Genomic DNA, 19,111 nt, shown 5'->3' on the forward strand with positions numbered 1-19,111 from the left:
GCAACTCCTTGGTTTTTACAAGAAAGTTGGATCATCTTGTCTCCATGACCTTTTTAAAGACACATACCAGTGTCAGAAGAAATCCTTCGTATCAAAATTAGAAAAAAAATAAAAACAAAAGCATAGACTGAAGAGAGAAAAGCACTTGGTTTCACAAACAACGCGAGAAGTGCCAATACCTCAAGGGTGTAACAACCCTTCCAGGAACACTCCTCACTGAAAGCAGGAGACATGCTAATTCATGAGGGAACATATCACAGCATACACATCAATGGACTGCTGAGCCCTTTAATGCACTCCGTGTGAAAGGGAAGAATTGCTGTCCTAAAATAATCTGTATAAATCTGTCACATACTAGCCATTGAATGAATGCGCAGTGAAGCTGAATGTGAAACTATAATACCTGCCAGAAGTTACTGTAACTTAGGAGGAAATGGACAACTATATACGCCTGATTATTGTAGACTCTAAAGATCTGACGAACTGTTTATCTTTGAAATATCTATGGTGAACAAGGAGGTGCTACAATACAGCTTTATGGATACTGAAATAGAGCAGGCAATTAATGAGTTGTAGACCAGAAACAGAATTTGAGGTTCCTAGGCTTTCAGATGCTGCCCAGAGTACTAGATAATATTCCCTCTAAAATAGTTGAACATGTACATGGATAAAACTAGGACTACAGTTACTCACAAGCTGAATTTAAAATCATGTCAATAACCCATAAAGTATGCATATATTAGAATAGAAACTGGTATACTTCCAGCCAATTCTGATTCCACAACTATGGTTCTACAGTTATTCTGAAAGAAAATTAGAACATAAACATGGGTCTTCAGTAATGATATCAAGCAATGAGCAAAAATTTGAAGATAACGTGCACTGAACAACTGATCTACTAGAAAGAAAGTTTGGAAAGTAATAAATAAGAAGCCAGGATTAAGTATTACTCGGGGAAAATATTAAGAGCATGCAGAACATAAATCCTGTATTACCTAAATTGGCAGACCAGAGAAGAATTTTCAAAGGATGTTGACTCCTTTGAAAACCCTGTTACTTGGTATAAACACTACACATTAGTAATTAATGACATGACAACTAAGTAATAGATGACAGCATTGCCATTTAGCAACAGTGTATGCACCAGGTATTTCTTTATTTACTTGGTCAATGACAAAGAAGTTTTTTTAGTTCTATTAACATTAAAGAACCCTAAGACTCAAATTCTGCTTGTATTTAAGATGATTGGATTTTTATGCTTAAATTAAATCATATACATGAACTATTCCAGGTTTGTCATTCAAAGGTATTTTACATGGTTACACTCCACGTATTTGGCTTGAGATTCAACTGTTGCAAAGAAGTGGCAAAACAACCAACCACACACTTCACTCAGAAGCTGAACTATAACCAAGCACAAAACCCAAATACTTCGTGTAACTGAAGAGAGAAAGCAGCATGCAAAATTTTCTCTGGCAAAGCTGGAACTGTCAGAAGTGAAAAATCCATAGTAACACGGTTTTTCTTTGCAGGGTGAGAATTTTCTTCTTCTTCTCCATTAGGGCGCATAGCATGAGCAGAGTGCCTTCTGAGAAGCTTCTCTCTCTGCCACACGAAGGCATGTCAGAGTCAAGGGGAAAAAGTTAACATGTTGTGACTTGCACAACAAGATCTAAGAAAATGAAATGTGATCAGTATCAACACAAGCTTTAGAAAGACATGATCGAATGCCTCATAGCTACTGCAGCCAGAGCCTCTAATTTGTAACAGCTTTAAAATGAAATGATTTAGAAAAGTCAAACTAATATAAAAGGAATCACCTAAAGAAAGCACAGCAACTGGTTTTTCAACATTTTAAAAATGATATGCACGTGGTGTATAGAACAGGATGGAGCAGAGATCTCCACAAAATCAAAGAAGCTGTCCTAACCATAATTCAGTTCTCTCAAGAGAAATTCAATACACTTCATCCAGTGCCTTTCTCTAGCAAAGAAAACAATTGCTTATATCTCTACATTAAAAATCTCTTTGTATTTTCTCCAAAACATCTTAATAAATGCAATGCAAAAAGACTATATATGATAATTATTTTGCAAACGAAAAACTTCTGTAAATTATGGCTCTACAGTTATTCTAAAAAGCTCATTCCCAATGGAGATTAGAGAAATTAACTCCTATGAGAATTAAGAGGCAATTTTAGGTATACACCTTGGGTTTTTTATTTTGGTTTGGTTTTTTTTACCTTGTCAAGAGAATTGCTTTTCTCACTGTGTCTTTCTGGGAGACTGTTTCCCGAGTCTGTACTTATAAGAGAGCCTCTTGAGTCAGCATTCCTCACACTATTAATATTTGGAGTTGACGTGGTGTATGGGGAAGCTAAAAAAACCCAAAACAATGTAAAAGTCTCAAACAATACATATACAGAAAAAGTTACTCCATAGTTTAGTTAGACTTCTAAACCCACCTTATATGCATAAATTGTTAAGAAAGCAAATAATTAATTCCATTAAGTTACTTTTAATGAAGACAAACTTATTCTAGAATTTCAGCAAAGTATTTTTATGTACCTACACACAGACTATGTACAACTACACACATGCTTAAAAGAACACGTAGCAATACATACACACTTACATTAAGAAGCATATATATTTAAAAACTTCCCCTTCCCCAGTTTGGGTTGGTTTTTTTTTTTTTAATTGACGAGGAAGTGACAGAACTAACTACAGCAGACAACAACAAATAGAAAAACACATTAGGACAACAGACATTAGGATGCCCACAAGTGCACGAGCAGCACTCCATTTACAGGGGTCTCTAACATAATGTACAAAATTGTGGATTATGGCACTCTTGCCATAAGTGACTCCTGTTTCTCTTCAGCAAGACAAAAACTATCATGTTTGACAGAGGAAATAGCAGCTCTCTCAAGCAAATAGCTTTAGTTTCAAATAGAAAACCAAAGCCAAAAAGGTCACAAAATATTTTGTGTACAGACGGTGAATTCTGACCCACGCTGAACAGCTGATTGCATTAGGGTTCTGTTAATGAAAGTAGCAGTAACATTCAAGTATGTATGCAGAAAGCAACCAAATTTGAACACAGCACAATTATTTCTGGTAACAAATGAAAAAGGAAACTGGTTCCTTTTTTAGTTATTTTATTTTTTAAGTGCTTACCAATGCCAGAGATAACACCAAATAGATCTTTAGGAAGATTGTTATCCAATGTGTTTCCTGATTTTTGTGGTGTTACTAGCTGACTTGCAGTTGGCAAATTAAGTGCATCATCCTTTGCACTCTGTTCGGAAAAAGAGGAAAATGTGATTATTGTTTTCCAGCATTATGGACTTAGTGACTATGACATACTTTATCTTCTAGAGCAGTATTTGTTATGTATTTCTTAAATTTTAATTTTTATTAAATATGTTCAAATGAGATGTTCAAGTGTTTACACAAGCCTGGGATAGCCTAAAACTTAAGATACCTCAGGAAGCGTTAAAGAAATGAATATTCCATTGAATTTTAAACACTATAAGCAGTTATTTCCAAAAGACGCAAATTATTTTACTTCAAACATCCAAACACTTCTCTTGTTGGAAGGGTGTCGTGAATTTCTTTCTTAATACCAAATGGTACACAGCAAGATACAGACAAAATTAAAATACATTAATAATTAACTCTTAGATTCAATAATTGTATGCAACTACATCAATATTCACTTTCACATGCAATCTGTGTGGCCTAGCATTCTCCAAAAATCTTCAGAGGTTCCAGTAGAGAACAATAAGGGTACTGTAACCTGTATGTAGGACCAAACTAGCCAATTATCATGTTAGACACAACTTAGCTAGGAAAGAGAAACTGCAGCTAAAACTGTAAAGGTTAATTAAGCTGTTAAGCTCAGAAGAAGCAAGAACAAACTCGCAGAATTCTGAAGCTTATGAAACTCTGTTTGCCGGAAGCATGCAGTGTTTCGTGTACAGGTTACCAATAAGTTGCGATAAAAATAATTCAGAACACCAAATAGAAATGGTCACTCACATTGCTGGAAGGGTTAACAGGAAATGGAGACACATCTTTAACATTGATTCGCTGAACATTTTCTATGAGCAGTCCAAACAGCGGCAAATACATAGTGGCTATTCTTGCTTGATGGCTCTAGATATTTTAAGAGTTTATTAACAAATTACAGATTTAGTTTTTAACCACCGCCTTTTTTTTTAAGCTATTCACCCCTAAATTACAGAAAAAGAGCATTTAATAAATATTTGCCAAGCCAGAGCCCACATTCATAAGTTCATAAATGGTAAAAGCAGTGACCATCACTGTATTTCAGTCTAATTTACAGCAGGTCACTAAATTTTATTTACTGTTTCACCATAATGCAGAAAACCCCCTAAATTAATGTGATTTTAGCTAAACCAACCAAGTAAATTACTATTACATAGCTTGATAAGTTAATGATACCTTCCATTAAAATTTTATGGCTTCTCCGCAGCTAAGCTGATGTTAAAAAAAGTCAGGAAAATTAAAATAACTCAAAATTTACTACTATGAGTTGTAACTTTCTTATATTCATTTAACAAATAACAGATAGCGGAAGGACAACAGCCAAATATTAAGAGCTAATGTTTAATGCAAATAAGAGCTTTAAAAATGTTCACAAAAATCTGATTAAGAACAGGAGTTGGATTATACTGTGCTAAAAATGTAATAAACACAAGTAATTATGTTAAAAGGTGCTTTGAGCTTTCATTTGGTAAAAATATGGGATTTGCAGATTGATTTTGATACAATTTTTATACATATTTTCATCACAGTCTGAACAGAAATAGCATTGCTACAAATTAACAAGTTTTTTGTCAAAGAAAAAACTATCTGTGCACACTTAATCTTTATTATTGTGTACTACTAGCATAGCAATACACTTACCCTGGAAGCATATCTATCATCAAAAGAATGCTTTATCATCAAATTCTTGAGCACGCTAATAGCAATCTGCCGCACGTCTCTGAACTCCTGTAATGCATTGCCCACCTCCCTTAGAAGCAGTCCCACTAAGAAGTGATTTTTACAGAACTCATCAGTTAATGAATAGTCCAGGTGAAGGTCTGGAAGCAAAGTACAAGTTCTTTGTAAGGAATGGTATTATTTAAATCAATTCATCAATTACCTTAAGGCTGACCTAAAACATTCCCAAAATTATTGACAAACTCATATATATTAGCTTATATAATATATAATCATTGTTATCCATATATCCCCAGACCAATTCACTGCATAATGATGCATTTATTAAACAGACGATGATATATACACACTCAGCAGATGCTGGAGAAATCTAAATACATTATATTAAAAATTAATATTTTAAATACTGTCCAATATTCAAAAGTGTTATTAAATTTATCTGGATCAGCATCTTACAACTCCAAATTCAAATTTTAAATCTATATTCAGGCACTGAAAATACAGCCAGTGCACAAAGGTTTTGCACATTCGATCTTTCAGGAATTTAGTTGTATGGTAGAAGTAGAATTTAATTATTAGTCTGTAGTTCAGTGCTAAGTTAGTAAATTTGAAGGACTGAAAGCAAAACATGGATTAAGAAGTTTTAGATTTCTGTACTGCAGTCTTAAGATCCTTCTTCATTACCTTACACATATATCTATTATGACTATAGACTCTAAACCCTGCTAACACAACTGTGATCTTGGTTAATTGATATTTTTTAATAAAATGGTCCCAGAAATTTGCAGTGTGTAGCAAAAGTGGAATGAAGAGACTGCATTTGCAACACACATGTCCAAATTAAGCAATTTCTTCTCAATATATGAAAACACAAAAGGACACAATAATATTTAAACAAGATAACTTAAATGAACCTACGGAAATGAGATCTACATTGTAAGACAATAGCCAATTTTGTGCTACAATTAAACATTACTATATTTTCCAGAAATGTTTCTATATTCAGTGTTAATTACAATAGAATTGGAATGAAAAAACATCTTATTTGAACATTTGTGCTTAAACCACTGCAATGCAATTTTATTTCATGAAGTATTTCTAGTAGCAGCTAACTGTAAACCTATACTAAGACCCATATAGATATATAGCTATTATATAGACACATACATACACAAAAGCCCAGCATATCTGACACAGCAAAGTCAAACTACTCCCCTTTAGAAGTATTTTTTTGTACAATAAAATAATCCAGTTCATTTATGTACTGAATATATGACAGCTTAAGAGAAACTTTACTATGATGATCTTATTTATTAGAATGTATTTATGTTTAAAATTTCAGCTCATAAATAAAATTTATGTTTAAAAATCAGATGATCTTATTTATTAGAATGTATTTATGTTTAAAATTTCAGCTCAGGAGGTGTTCAAGAGTTTCTCATATTCACTGTCATTGTTCAATACAGTAATCAAAAACCAGATGCTAATCTCAAAGCACTTTCATTTTTCAAAGGACTCTCCCACTAAGGGAATCCACTAAGTCAGAAAGAAACATGGATAAGTCAGCACAGATACTATACAGGCCTTCCTGTAGAACTTAAGACTTAAAAGCCAACCACATCACCTGAAATCTCTTTTGCTTGAGACAGCAAAACAGAGCCAGAAACACTTCCAATAAAGGTCTTCTTTCCTGGCTGAACTCCTAGTTCATCAGGGAGCAGCATTTTACACTGTTCTTTATTGTATAATCAGAAACACTGTTTTCTCCGGTTTTGCTCTTTTCTTAGGATCCCTAAACCAACAACTCATAGTTCCTTTCCTATGGAAATATTCATGCAGTGTTTATCCAAGCCACTCCCGAAGGCTGAAAAAGCCAAAGGGAGAAACAAGTTCTATGCAGCTGTCCAGCTTGTAGTCTCAGATCTTGTCACCACCTTGATGAAAGCATTAATTATACTCCACTAAGCCAGCAGATTCTACTGAACATATATTTCAGAAAAAAATAACCTAATCTACAAAAATATAAATGTTAGGCAGGTTTGCTTGGTACTTGTAAAAGCACCCTTCCTCACCTCTGCTTATTGATTTCTGCTATAGTTCAATGTCTGGAAGAAATTAATAATGTCTTCACAGCCACAAATACAATAGCTAATGTACTGTTTGTTTTGGCACAAGGCTAGATGTACCAGGAGTCCAGCTGGGCCAAACAGGGCATTCATGACTGAGCTCCAGTGGAGAGAAAAAGAAGTGGCGGGGTGGGGTGGAGCACACATGAGGTGGAAGCAAGAATAAGCTACAGAAGAGAAGTATAGAAACATTGATCAAGTATGCAGGGATAGTGCCAGGGAAGACAAAGCTCAGCTACAGCTGAAACTGGTAATGGACATCAATGTCAACAAGAACAGCTTCTACTACTACATTAGCATTAGAAGCCTGAATATGGCTTTTATATCCTAAAACATGGGATATCTGCTGAATGGGAACTGTGATTTAGAAAAAGTGGACTTGGGTAAGGCTGAAGTACTCCATACCTTCGTTGCCTTATCATTCACTGCCATGGTTCCCAGGCCTTAAGAGTCTAGAGACTAGCTTCAAGAAAAAGAATTATTAGCAGTGGATGAGGATCAGGTCAGGCATCTCCCAGGAGACCTCCAGTCACGCAAATCCACAGCACCAGACAAGATGCTGAGAGAGCTAGCTGATATCATTGGAAGACCACTCACTACCACCTTTGTTAAGCCATGGTAATCAGGGGTCTCCCATAACCTTGCGATGACTGAAGGTAGACATTGCACACATCTTCAAAAAAGGGCATGAATAATTCAGGGAACTACAGGCTTCACTTTGGTCCTTGGAAGAGTCATGGAGCAAGTCCTCTTGGAAGCCATTTTTCAGCAAATGAAGGAGAAAAGTGTGATTGGGAAAGGCCAGGATAGATCTACCCAGGGTAAACCATGCTTGACTAACCTGTCTTCTACAATGAACTCACTAGATCAGTAGATAAGGAGAGAATAGCAGAAGTCCACATGGTCATTGTGTCCAAACTGGGAAATTACAGTCTAGGTGAATAGACACCTAAATGTGCAAAAGAACTAGGTGGATCATTGGGCTCAAAGGTTGGTGGTTAATTGGTGGTACTCTACTTGGAGACCAACTACAAAAGAGTTTCCCAGGGTCCATCCTATTTAATACTACTTCATCAATGACCTGAAAGAGGAGACGGAGTGCACCCTCATCAAGTTTGTGGATGGGTACAGTCCGTATGCTTGATAGCAGGGCTGCATTTCAGAAGAATCTAGATTCTACAGGAATGGGTCAACAGAAACATCAATTGAATTCAACAGGGACAAATGCAAAATTCTGCACCTGGGATGGACGAACTTCCTGCGATGGTACCAGCTGTAGAAAGACTAGCTTGGGAGCAGCCGTGCTAAAAAACACCTAGGGGTCCAGGTGGACAGTAGTTTTAATAGGAGTTAGCATGGCATCCTGGCAACAATGATGGCTAACAGCGTACTGGGCTGTATCAACAGGACATAGCCAGTATATCAAGGGAAGTGTTTATTCCTCTTTACTTGGCATTTGTCAGACATATCTTAAATACCATGTATAGTATTTGGGCCTTGTACAAGAAGGATCTTAACTTGAGTGAGTTCAGTGAAGGACCACCAAGGCAGTTAAAGGGCTGGAGCACATGCCCTATCAGGAGACATTGAGGGAACTGAGCTTGTTCCCTCTGGAGAAGGGAAGGCCTGAGATGATCTGAGCAGGAGGTTGGACTACAGACCTACTGAAGTCCCTTTTAACCTGAATGGGTATATGAAAAAAAAGTAACAAGTACACCAAGCCTCACACTGCACATCTACCTACAGGGGTGTTGTAGGCTTCCACAGCTAGTGAACAAAAAGCTAACTCAAAAAAACCAAACTTGATAATCATAGCAGGCAAGGGAAGCAGAGTCAAGGATGGAGTTTATCATATCTTTCAATGACTAGATACTATGAATAAATTACTCTGCTACCTAAACTATACCTTTAAGTTTAAATGAAAGGATTATAATTTTAGGCTTACATTTAACAATTTTGAGGTTGCCAACATCTCAGAGACCTGAAGTCACACAGTCTACATGTCTAATAATGAAAAGGTGACATCTAAGAAATATATCATACACTTCTTCAGAAGAATTTACCTTGGTATCTCTGAACTCTGCCTTTTCCAAATAGCATTGGTAGATTCAAAGGTATGTAGTGCTCATGATTACAGAGTACACGGAGAAATTCAAATTTGAATTCAAAAAGAGTCTGAAAAAAATAATTTTAAAGTCTAAATTAAACATCTGATGCAGTGATTTGAATAGCACATTAAAAACAGCTTTCTAACACAAAAGGGTGATTTCTCTCAGTCATGCAGTGTGAGGGATATAGACCTGTCAAAGTTCCATACGTCATATAAAATAATTCCACCACAATACATACTTGACAACTGGATATAGTTCTATTTACTGTTCCTATTGTCCAAAGTTATTTAAGTTTACTAACATATTATGTATTGAAGTAAGAAGAGTTTGGACCCACAGAAAAAATTCTTTGGATATCTGGTACATGCTTTCACTGCTACAGTAAATGTACAGAAACTTATCAGATATCAACTCTTCCAACTTCAGCCTTTCTCACATTCATGTTTAAAATTTCTGCTGAGTGTTGTACCCCCAAGCCCCCAGCACTTGCACCTGAAGATGGGAATCAAAATATGAAAAAGTGATTTGATGGGAAAAAAAATGCTCTGGATACAGCACAGGGACTTCTAACGTAGCCGGGAAGAAGCCTGAAGACTTAATTCAGGACTCTATCTACAGGCATCAAGAGGAGGCAACTCCTAAAAACAGTTTGTTGAAAAACAGTGAGTACCTTCGGATCTCCTGGGGCAAAGCAGTTGATGTAGTTATTGATCTGCTTGAAAACAAAGCCTCTATCCATAAAAGTAAAACACCTCTGTGGAAAACAAGCAAAACCAAGATGGAATTGATTTAGTATTGTCTCAGTGCTCAGTAATAATATTTCTGTATTTAATAAGTATATTTTCCAAACACATTACTGGTATTTCAGTTTGAATATAAAAACCAATAAAACAAGTAAAATAAATATATGTATACACATATGGTTTCCAAATTCCCCCTTACAATGCAGAATGTAAACAAATTGCAAATAAAAAGCAGTTTGAAGATAAGAACTCTATATTGTCAGAAATGAAAATTACATGCTACTAGCAGCTTTATCTACCATTTTATTTCCTGTCCTTTTTTCTCCCTACTGGATCTTATTGGCTGAAAAAGGAAAGACACTGAAAGACTATCTACATAAAATGCATGTAAATAAAACACTACTTAATCCTTTTGTAGGATTAGAAGGTAACCTAGATGATATTTTTAATGGAAAATTAAAAAAAGAAAAATCAAAATAAATTTTTATTTATTTTGATAAAGTATCGGTTAATTTAAAAAAATATCCAACTTTGGAACAGATGTCTTCTTGATTACAGAAGATGCAAATTATACTTCAATGCATTTTAACTTGGACATATAATTATATTTTAAAAGAATTATGCATATTCAGTTTTATGAGTTGGCTTTAAGATTCTTTAAAACCCATGAAGAAGGAGTATTACTGAAAAAGTAACCACAGACCCCAAGTCGCTTGTGTACCTACTTTTATAAAGGCAGCAAGGCTATGGTTTGCATTTTTTGAAGCCTCTGGATTGTCTCTGTACTTCTGAGTGATGTGTGGCATTAGCATATTAACAACTGTTTCAACTGCATGATGAAAGGAAGCAGAAAATCTCTGGTTTCGCAACAGCTAGAAACAAATGCAGATCCAATATTTAATATGGTTAATAACAAAATTGATCAGAAAATTTACTTTAGATAACATATAGATAAACTGACGGAGAGGGGAGGCACAGAAAGTTTTAAAATTTGCTCATTTGTAATTTTCTTTAAATTTTCTTTAAATTCATGAACTTTCTAGACTGGGGAGGGGGGGAAAGGACATTTGATTAATAGAATATATTACAGCATGCACTAACCTCTGTTACTAAAATTCAAGCAAGGCAATCTTTGATCAAAAAACACATGTATAGAAGTTTTTAAGTATAATGCATCAACGTTTTTCTATACAACAATAAATTTGATGACAGAAGCTAAGAATAAAAGGAATCCTTTAATTTTATCTATTTTCCTTTCCAAAGCAGACACACCAGCTGGTTCACATACAGTAACTGCATTCTCAGACTCTCTTTTCCATCTTGGGGGGGGGGGACGGGACACGGACACAAACAAAACAAACAAACAAACAAAAAACCAAAACAAAAACAACAGTGTTTGCTGTTCTGCAACTGTATTTTAAATAACTCCTTTGCCTTTTGCCATTGCGGAAGTTCTCAGACATTCTTCTTTCTTGCTCATTAGCAACCCCAAATCTCAGTTCTTTCAGGCTTCAGAATCTTACTCTCCATGTTTTTAAGTTTCCACAATCAGAACTATTTTCCCTTACTTTTAGGTAGTTTGCCAATTAGCTTAAAAGATTTCCTTTACACTCACAATTTCTTCCTTTCCACTCACCATCTATATTATCTTCATCAATGACTTTGTACATTCTGACCATTGGTCAGGAAGTTCTCTTCAGGTTTTTGGCACTGCAGAGCCTCTTATTTCTAGACATCTTACAAACTTTAATAAAGATTCTGTCTTTTGTCTGAAGGGATGTAACGACAGGTGGTGTGAGGTTGAAGTGAAGAAGTTGACTTTGAAAAAACTGTCTCAACTGTACAGTCATTATGTTTTTTCTGTCTGAAAACTGAAATCAAAACATCTGAGTGCTCTGAACACTTTCTTTTTTAAACACTTTTTTGAACTATATGGAATGTAGCATTCCTAGGCAGAACAAGTCATTGTCAAGACCCTGCATAAATCAATGGTTACACAATCTGCTCCCTTTGTGTTTGAACTGTCCTCCAAAGTCCCTAGTTGTATTTTAAAAAAAATATTTTGAAAAAATAGATATTAAGGTTGAAAAAGAAACCTATATAAATACCAGTAGTACTCATTAATAAAACAGCATTTAAAGATTAAAAATTCTGTTGGTAGGTATGCCAGTCAGTGTCCTACAATATTCTTGTAACTCAGTCTTTAGTAGACAGCAATTAAATATTTTCAAAAACATTACAAAATTCTTGCTATAGAAATAATTTTGCTGTACCCAGAAATGTATCTTTTTATCAGATCTCCTAAGTAGGAAATATCTGAATGCATGTTCCATTTATTACTTCACCCAGTATGACAGAAAAAAGCTAGTAAAAAAATTTATTCGATACTTAAGGGGCTTGTAAATCAAGAAGCGATGTTCAGGGTCAAGGATAGATGTAAATAACAGGTGAGTTCTGCTCCTTTCTCCTTCATGTCACAGGGGAAATGACAATAATGTTAGTTCTAAAAGTGGAAGTATCTTTTTTTACATGATATGTGGAGACAACAGCAAAAATCTGCCATAAAAAGTCACTCCAGTAATTTAGAAGCTATGAGCCTTACTTCATGTTATTGCAGGGGAAGAATGAGAAAGAACAGCCATTCAGGGTGACACACAGCAAAGTACTAGAATCTAAAGGTGCGTGTTAAAAGAATTTGTTCCCTTTGTACAATTGGACAGTTCATATTTGGGTGTTGCTTTTGAAGATACTATTAAAAACAAACAAAATAGTAACCTGAAATGTACACCCAGCACACAGAACACACTACTCATTAGAAACCAGACAGGTATTTTCCAGCATCAAGCTTAGGGTTTTGGGGGTAGAGTTCTTTGTTCAGTTTGGGTTTTTTTTATTTCCTCTTCAGGTAGAATTACTACATGTTCCTACACCTGTAAGTCCTAACAAAAAATGTGGCAACATTTTGGTAGTTTCAGTGCTGAATAAGAAAACCTCTGCATGAACCGTTATCATCTTAGAAAGATTTATGGCTACAAAACCTACTAAATGTACAAAAAAACCTCACTGCGCATCCTTAATTTCTGAAATAAGAGTCACACTCTTTCTGTGCTCAGTATTTTCTCAGCCTACCTTCTACAAAATGCATGTTTACAATTATGCTGTTATGAGGTAGAGCAAACATTCATTAAAATGAAATTATATAAATTTTTAGCCCACCTAAAGAATTTCATAGGGCAGAAAGATTACTTAAAATGAACAAGACTTTTTCAGAATTTATACTATCATATAACCCATGGAATAGACAAAATTTGATGCAACAAGTTGATGTAAAATATTACTTAAAGGAAGGTCATAATTCCTAGACCAATCTTTAGAAATATAAACATACACTGAATTGTCACCTGCCTCCATCTTTTAGTGCATTTTAATGAAAATCCTAAGCTTACTTATAACAACCCTTAGAAATCCATCTCAGAAGACCAGAGTTTGACAGCGTGCGATTTATAGTATGTAATAAATCACAAAATTAACTGCTCAGTCTTTCAAGGACAGAAAACCTGAGGCCATTAGGTCTCAGCTACTGATTGTTACTATTAAAAAAATAAAATAATCAGTGCCTTCTCTTAGAGGTACTTAGGTCACTTTGACATCAAAGAGATGGAGGCCTTTCTGAGTAATGGTTATGCATGCCCCAATTCACACTGTATTTCTGTAATACCAGGTAACCAAATCAGTCTTCAGCATCTGTAACTGACACACTGTTCCTTTACTGACCTTGTTTTCCCTAAAAGTCTTGTTAAATGAATTTGTTCCTCAGACGTAAGTGCTGGTGCTCTCCAAATATAATTTATTACTTGGATTACATTGGCCAGTAAAGATACATTAGGTTTTAGCAAATGAGTCATTATAGCACTTCTGGAGGAAAGAAATAATAATTCAGAAATTTAAAAAACTATCAAGAGCTAGTAGTAATGTGAATGCTCATCAATGGAAGTACGCCATACTATACAAGAGATGCAGATTATAAGGGAGAGAATACTAAAAGCATGGACACTGATGGACTCATTCTGAAAAGTAAATTGTGTTTGTTTTTTTGTTTGTTTACACAGACTCCTGCTTTAAAAAATATTATATTCTACTGTACTTATTTTATCCACCATCTGATCTCAATTTAAAAATGCAAGCCCTATTGTAAGGAAGTTATACTTAAATTAAGGAAATGGGTTTGCATGACAGCAAGTTAGTGGTTTCTTTGAAGCTTTTTTAAACCAATATGCTGTTTCCAAACTTGTGAGGACGTCTGTAGGTTTGTTGTAATCAGAAAAAATTTTATAAACTTTGTTTAGCCAAGCAAAAACAGCATGTTGTTGTTTTTCAGAGTATTGCCTACCAAATCCAATAGAAAACTTCCTCAAGCTATGCAAGTTTCACAGACACCATGTTTTGAAAACGTTGCCCAGATGCACCACATTCCGTAATTAGAAAAACTGTATCCTTCTCACAGATCTGAATACTGTAAAATAAAGAATACTGCCAGCACTGTGGGGTAAGTACCCAACCAACAAAAACTCTTCCTTTTTTAAATATAATTTTTAAATTATAAAATTTGAATATAATTTCAGAGTCTCTAGAAAATTTGTTTTAAATAAGGAGTGTTTTCTGCTTTATAAGATTATACTTAATTTCAGTTGAATTGATTTATTTAATTAATACAATTAATTTAACTGATTACAATACACTGAAAATAGCAAGGTGAAATAAGAAATAGCCCATTCACAGAGTGAAAAGAAGCACAAACTCCTTCCTCAAGGAACCTGAAATCAATAATGGAAATTCAAGTTTAAAGATCCTGAATTATCTGAGCAGATACTATGAAACAGGAAAAAAAAGTGATGAACAGAGAAAAGCTCATCTGAATATTTTTCTTTCTTTGGTTTGAATTAACAGTATTTGTTACTGAAAGTCAGAATAAAACATAGCTGGGCAGACTGAGGCGGGGGGAAGTTAAGCTTAAAATACACAATCAGTTTTGCTACTAAACGAGAAGCCTTACAAACTGACTAAGCTCCTCATGTACTCCAGAACAGTGGGAAAAAATAGTTATGCATGTTACAGATTTTTCTCCATATTTAATTCAGAGTGTTAAAAAACCCATTCCTTTTATTTCTACAAAGGGTGCAAGTGCTGAAGCCTGGCATCTTCACTGTGTGATGTATTTCAGCAGAATTCATAATTCGACTTGAATCCATAAATCATGCTCCTCTTCTCTAATATTATGATATTCTGCAAATTATGTATCAGTAATTAGTGCTAAAATTAGTCCCGTTGAATACTGTATTAAGGCAGATTTAATTATTTACTACTAGATAGCAGTCAGTCTGGTGATACAATAATTCTAACTAAAAGTAAACCAGTAACATGAACAGGAAAATATTTTTATTCTCTTAGTATTCTAAGTAAAAGTGGTGGTTACTAAGATTTGGACATCAGACACAATACTTTAGAGAATATCTAATGATGAAAAATTAATTTGACCAATTACCACATGGAGTTCACATGCTTCTTAAATGAAAAATTAATCAATTACTTCTTTAAAGATTAAATCTACTGAAATAGAAAAGCCCAGATACTCAAAGTTGAACTGGGACTCCAACTCTACTGATCATACCACAGCAGAACAGTATTAAGTGTAGCACTCTAAAGCTTTTTTCCTGATCACTGTCCAATTATTTTTTTTCCCCCCCGTACTTCAGACTTCCAGTTATGTTCTAAATACACAGTGAAAATACTGATAAAGATTTCAGAACAACCTGGTGTGTTGCTCAGCTGGGACTATTTTGTATACTTGAAACTTTACTTTCAAGACTTGCTTTAATACAGAAGTAAACAAACTAAAAAGCTGCCACCATTGTAAGAAAAATACTGGTTTTAGGCCAAGCTGGCAGAAAAATGCCTGTTTCTAAAATTTTATCATTCTCCTTCCAGCATAGGAAATAACACAGAATTAAATATTGATACTTATTGCATACAGAAGGACCGTAAACTGCATGATTCACTGTTTTCAGAGTAATTTTACATCACAGCTACTGTACTGCTCAGGAAAAAGCTCATGTATTTTTGGGTAGTACTTACTTCAAAGTCCAGTGTTATCTGTTCCTTCCAGCTGTGTTGTACCATAAGTATTAAGAAATCTTACTAGAGAATACGATGACTCACACAGCCTGCTCTATTGTATGAATTTCAAGGGCTTTCTATCCTTTTATACTAATATTGATTCTAGCCCTGTAGTTTTTTCTAATATTTCAACTGTTTTCTCCTGCTGCTTTGCTCTTTCCCTCCCTTTCTTATTAATAAAGTTATTATATATAAATCATAACCATGTATATATTTTTTCTTCTAATATGCAATAAAGATATTATTGGAGAAAGAAGATACTATACCAATTCTCTTTAGAATAACTTTTTTTTTTCAAAAGTTGACATACCTTCACTTTAGAGTTTTCTATCAAATGCTGAGCCATTGATTTTATCAGAACTTCAAAGAAAAACCACGAATACTGCAGAGAAAAGAAAACATTCTGTAAAATTGCCACGTGCATTCAACAGCTATTTCAATACAATCAGTTCCTATTCTTCAGTTACGACCAGATAAGAACATACAGTAGAATGTATAGTTCAATATATACCTTAAGTAGCTTGTTGCTTGTAAGGAAGTCAGCAGATGGCTTTAAAATTGTTGTCATTGACTTTGTCAATTCTTCGTGTACTGTCTTATATTCAGAAGCAACGTAGGGTTCAGCTTTATAAGCATACTTGGGGAGGAAAACCAGAATATAATATGAAACTATGACATAACATGAAAGAATTTAATTTAAAGAGATGCAACTGAATTTAAATATACTCTTTTTAGAGAAATAAAAACCAGAAACATTTAATTTATTTTTACCTACCTTGACATAAGATCTCAGGTAGCTATCCAAGCCTTCTTCATGACACTGAGCGACGATATGGATAATAACCCTAAGCAGAAGTCAGAAACCAAGTAAGCCTACAAAGAAAGCTATGATTGCCATAGCAAAAATGCTACTTAGTTAGATTTATGTGATAACCCAGTCATCACTCTATGAAGCACTTAAAATTCTTTACCTTGTCACATTGACTGCAACTTCTTCTTGAGTTGCTCTAGTAAGAACTCTAAACAACTGGTTTAGAACAGTTGGCAGGAAAGCTATCATCACATGGCCTTCCATAGCATGAAGGCTCTAAAAGAAAGCAGTAATACCGTCACTCGCTTGAAACAATGGCATTTAAATCACGAGTCTGAAACGATAAAATTTACTGCAAGTCTTTTTCCCAAAATACACACTGCTTGCACTATTTGGTGTTAATTACCTGAAATACTTCACAGAACGCAATTGAGAATAGTTTCCAACATAACTATTTGGTAAATATTTTCTACATTAAGTTAAATTAGGGATAAAAAGTAGCTTTTATTAAAAGCATTTTAGAAGTAGTTATTTGTACTTTTCCAGTGAAATGCATACTAGGTAATTTTTCAGTGAAAAGACTACCTGTGTACACTACCTGTAAGCTGACAGATGCTCTGGTATGCTTTGCTATTTCATCCACCAACGCAGACATTTAGCAAGCAGAAGTTTCACAAAAGCATACAGATTGCTTACCTGTGGTAAGTGCAATACTAGTTATACTAGTTACTGCAAAACAATAAAACTAATATGTTAAAAACCAGAAGGAATTAAAATCACTAACTACCTAATGCTGGAAACTGGAGACACTGAATTACTAACCACTCAACTACTTCATGATATGCCTTTGCATTCCATTCCTTGCAAAAGATATAGACGTAACCACCCTGACATAGAAGGCAGTGTGTGGAGTTTCATCCTACGTTGTTTTACAGTGCAAAATTCCCTGGAGCTAAAGGGATTTTGACAAAATAAGAGAACATTTGCTGAACATGCATACAGGCAACAAATTTCAAGCATTTCCATTCAGCATTAACTAGCTGTCTGGTCTTTGAATGTTTGCCTGTATGTGCATTCACACTATTCAGGACTCAAGAGAGTCTTCCTTTCTACACGATCTGTGATTTTTCTTGGAAACAGCAGTCATATGCTACAGCATGTTTCCTATAAGCCTTGAACATCAGAGCATTGGGTAAATATGCAAATGGAACCTCAGCTCACACTTTTGTCCAGGACGCAGGCATTTTTTGGTACAGGCGCTGTTTTAAGTAGGACTCTGAAGTGGACTCCTAATCCAGCTTCTGATGCCTTTGAGTATTAAGTTACACTTAGACTGCCAGAAGTAGCTGTGCCCTTGGATCAAACAGGCAGAAATGGAGGTAACTATAAGCAGATACCTCAATTTATGAGGTGCTAAGTGATGCTTGGGCTCATGAAACATGAAGGAGAGTATACAAACACTTTGAGTCAGGTGAGTCCCAGAAAACTTTTAATTAGAAGTGTCAGATGGTGCTTACACAAAATCCTGTTAGGGAGGGCAAGAGCAGAAAGAAGAGAGAACAGGAGAACACTTGTCATGTTCAGTAACCCAAGCTGCTCTGCCAGAAGCAAACTGACTACATGGAGAAAAGTAACACCTAAGTATTTTGAAGTGTCATTGCCATTACAGCATAGATATTATTACAGAAAACTGTCACCAGCAACCAGAATCATTGATCCTTAGAGAACATTTAGCACTCAGGATGGCCAGGTCTGGCACAGGTAGGTACAGGCCAGGCTGACATGCAGAAGGCAAGCTCTCAATATACAGAAGTAGTATAAAAAGTATTTGGGTCCCTGCGAGGCCTAGTTAGACAGGAGTTTGGCCCAATGGAATTGAAAATAGCCATAATTTGTAGCTGACACAGAAGACAGCATTTGTTTCCTGTTACCATGAAGCAAGGCAATAAAATCAATATACGTTAATCTAGTGGTGTGGAACCTGTTCGTACTGTGTGGTGAGAATGTTCTGGTGTTTGACAACAAGCTCTTGCTCTGCAGTTGCATTATTCTGTCCCAGGGATTTTGGCAAGACATGGTCTTGTCACTGAACCTAAAGATTTTACTAATGTGGAGGTAATATAAATATAAATAAAGCATTTAAGCAAAGGAATAATCTACCCAAATATATTAC

At 35.1% G+C, this 19,111-nt stretch overlaps 1 protein-coding gene across 10 annotated transcripts in view; it reads right to left on the reverse strand.

Annotated features, from left to right (window-relative positions):
- DOCK9 (dedicator of cytokinesis 9) overlaps nt 1-19,111 on the reverse strand; it is a 134,609-nt gene that overhangs the window by 38,640 nt on the left and 76,858 nt on the right. For 9 of the 10 annotated variants that reach the window (XM_075089964.1, XM_075089956.1, XM_075089945.1 and 6 more), the window contains exons 24-34: nt 17,099-17,214; nt 16,903-16,972; nt 16,639-16,764; nt 16,438-16,509; nt 10,679-10,825; nt 9,881-9,964; nt 9,163-9,274; nt 4,935-5,113; nt 4,044-4,160; nt 3,180-3,300; nt 2,243-2,376 (exon numbers count right to left, since the gene is read on the reverse strand). In XM_075089964.1, the coding sequence (XP_074946065.1) occupies nt 2,243-2,376; nt 3,180-3,300; nt 4,044-4,160; nt 4,935-5,113; nt 9,163-9,274; nt 9,881-9,964; nt 10,679-10,825; nt 16,438-16,509; nt 16,639-16,764; nt 16,903-16,972; nt 17,099-17,214 (1,278 nt within the window). Of the gene's footprint in view, nt 1-1,431; nt 1,606-2,242; nt 2,377-3,179; nt 3,301-4,043; nt 4,161-4,934; nt 5,114-9,162; nt 9,275-9,880; nt 9,965-10,678; nt 10,826-16,437; nt 16,510-16,638; nt 16,765-16,902; nt 16,973-17,098; nt 17,215-19,111 lie in introns of all 10 variants that reach the window. The other variant, XM_075089969.1, reaches the window with a different exon arrangement.

This window comes from Phalacrocorax aristotelis, chromosome 1, assembly GCF_949628215.1.
Source record: "Phalacrocorax aristotelis chromosome 1, bGulAri2.1, whole genome shotgun sequence".
Taxonomy (NCBI): domain Eukaryota; kingdom Metazoa; phylum Chordata; class Aves; order Suliformes; family Phalacrocoracidae; genus Phalacrocorax; species Phalacrocorax aristotelis.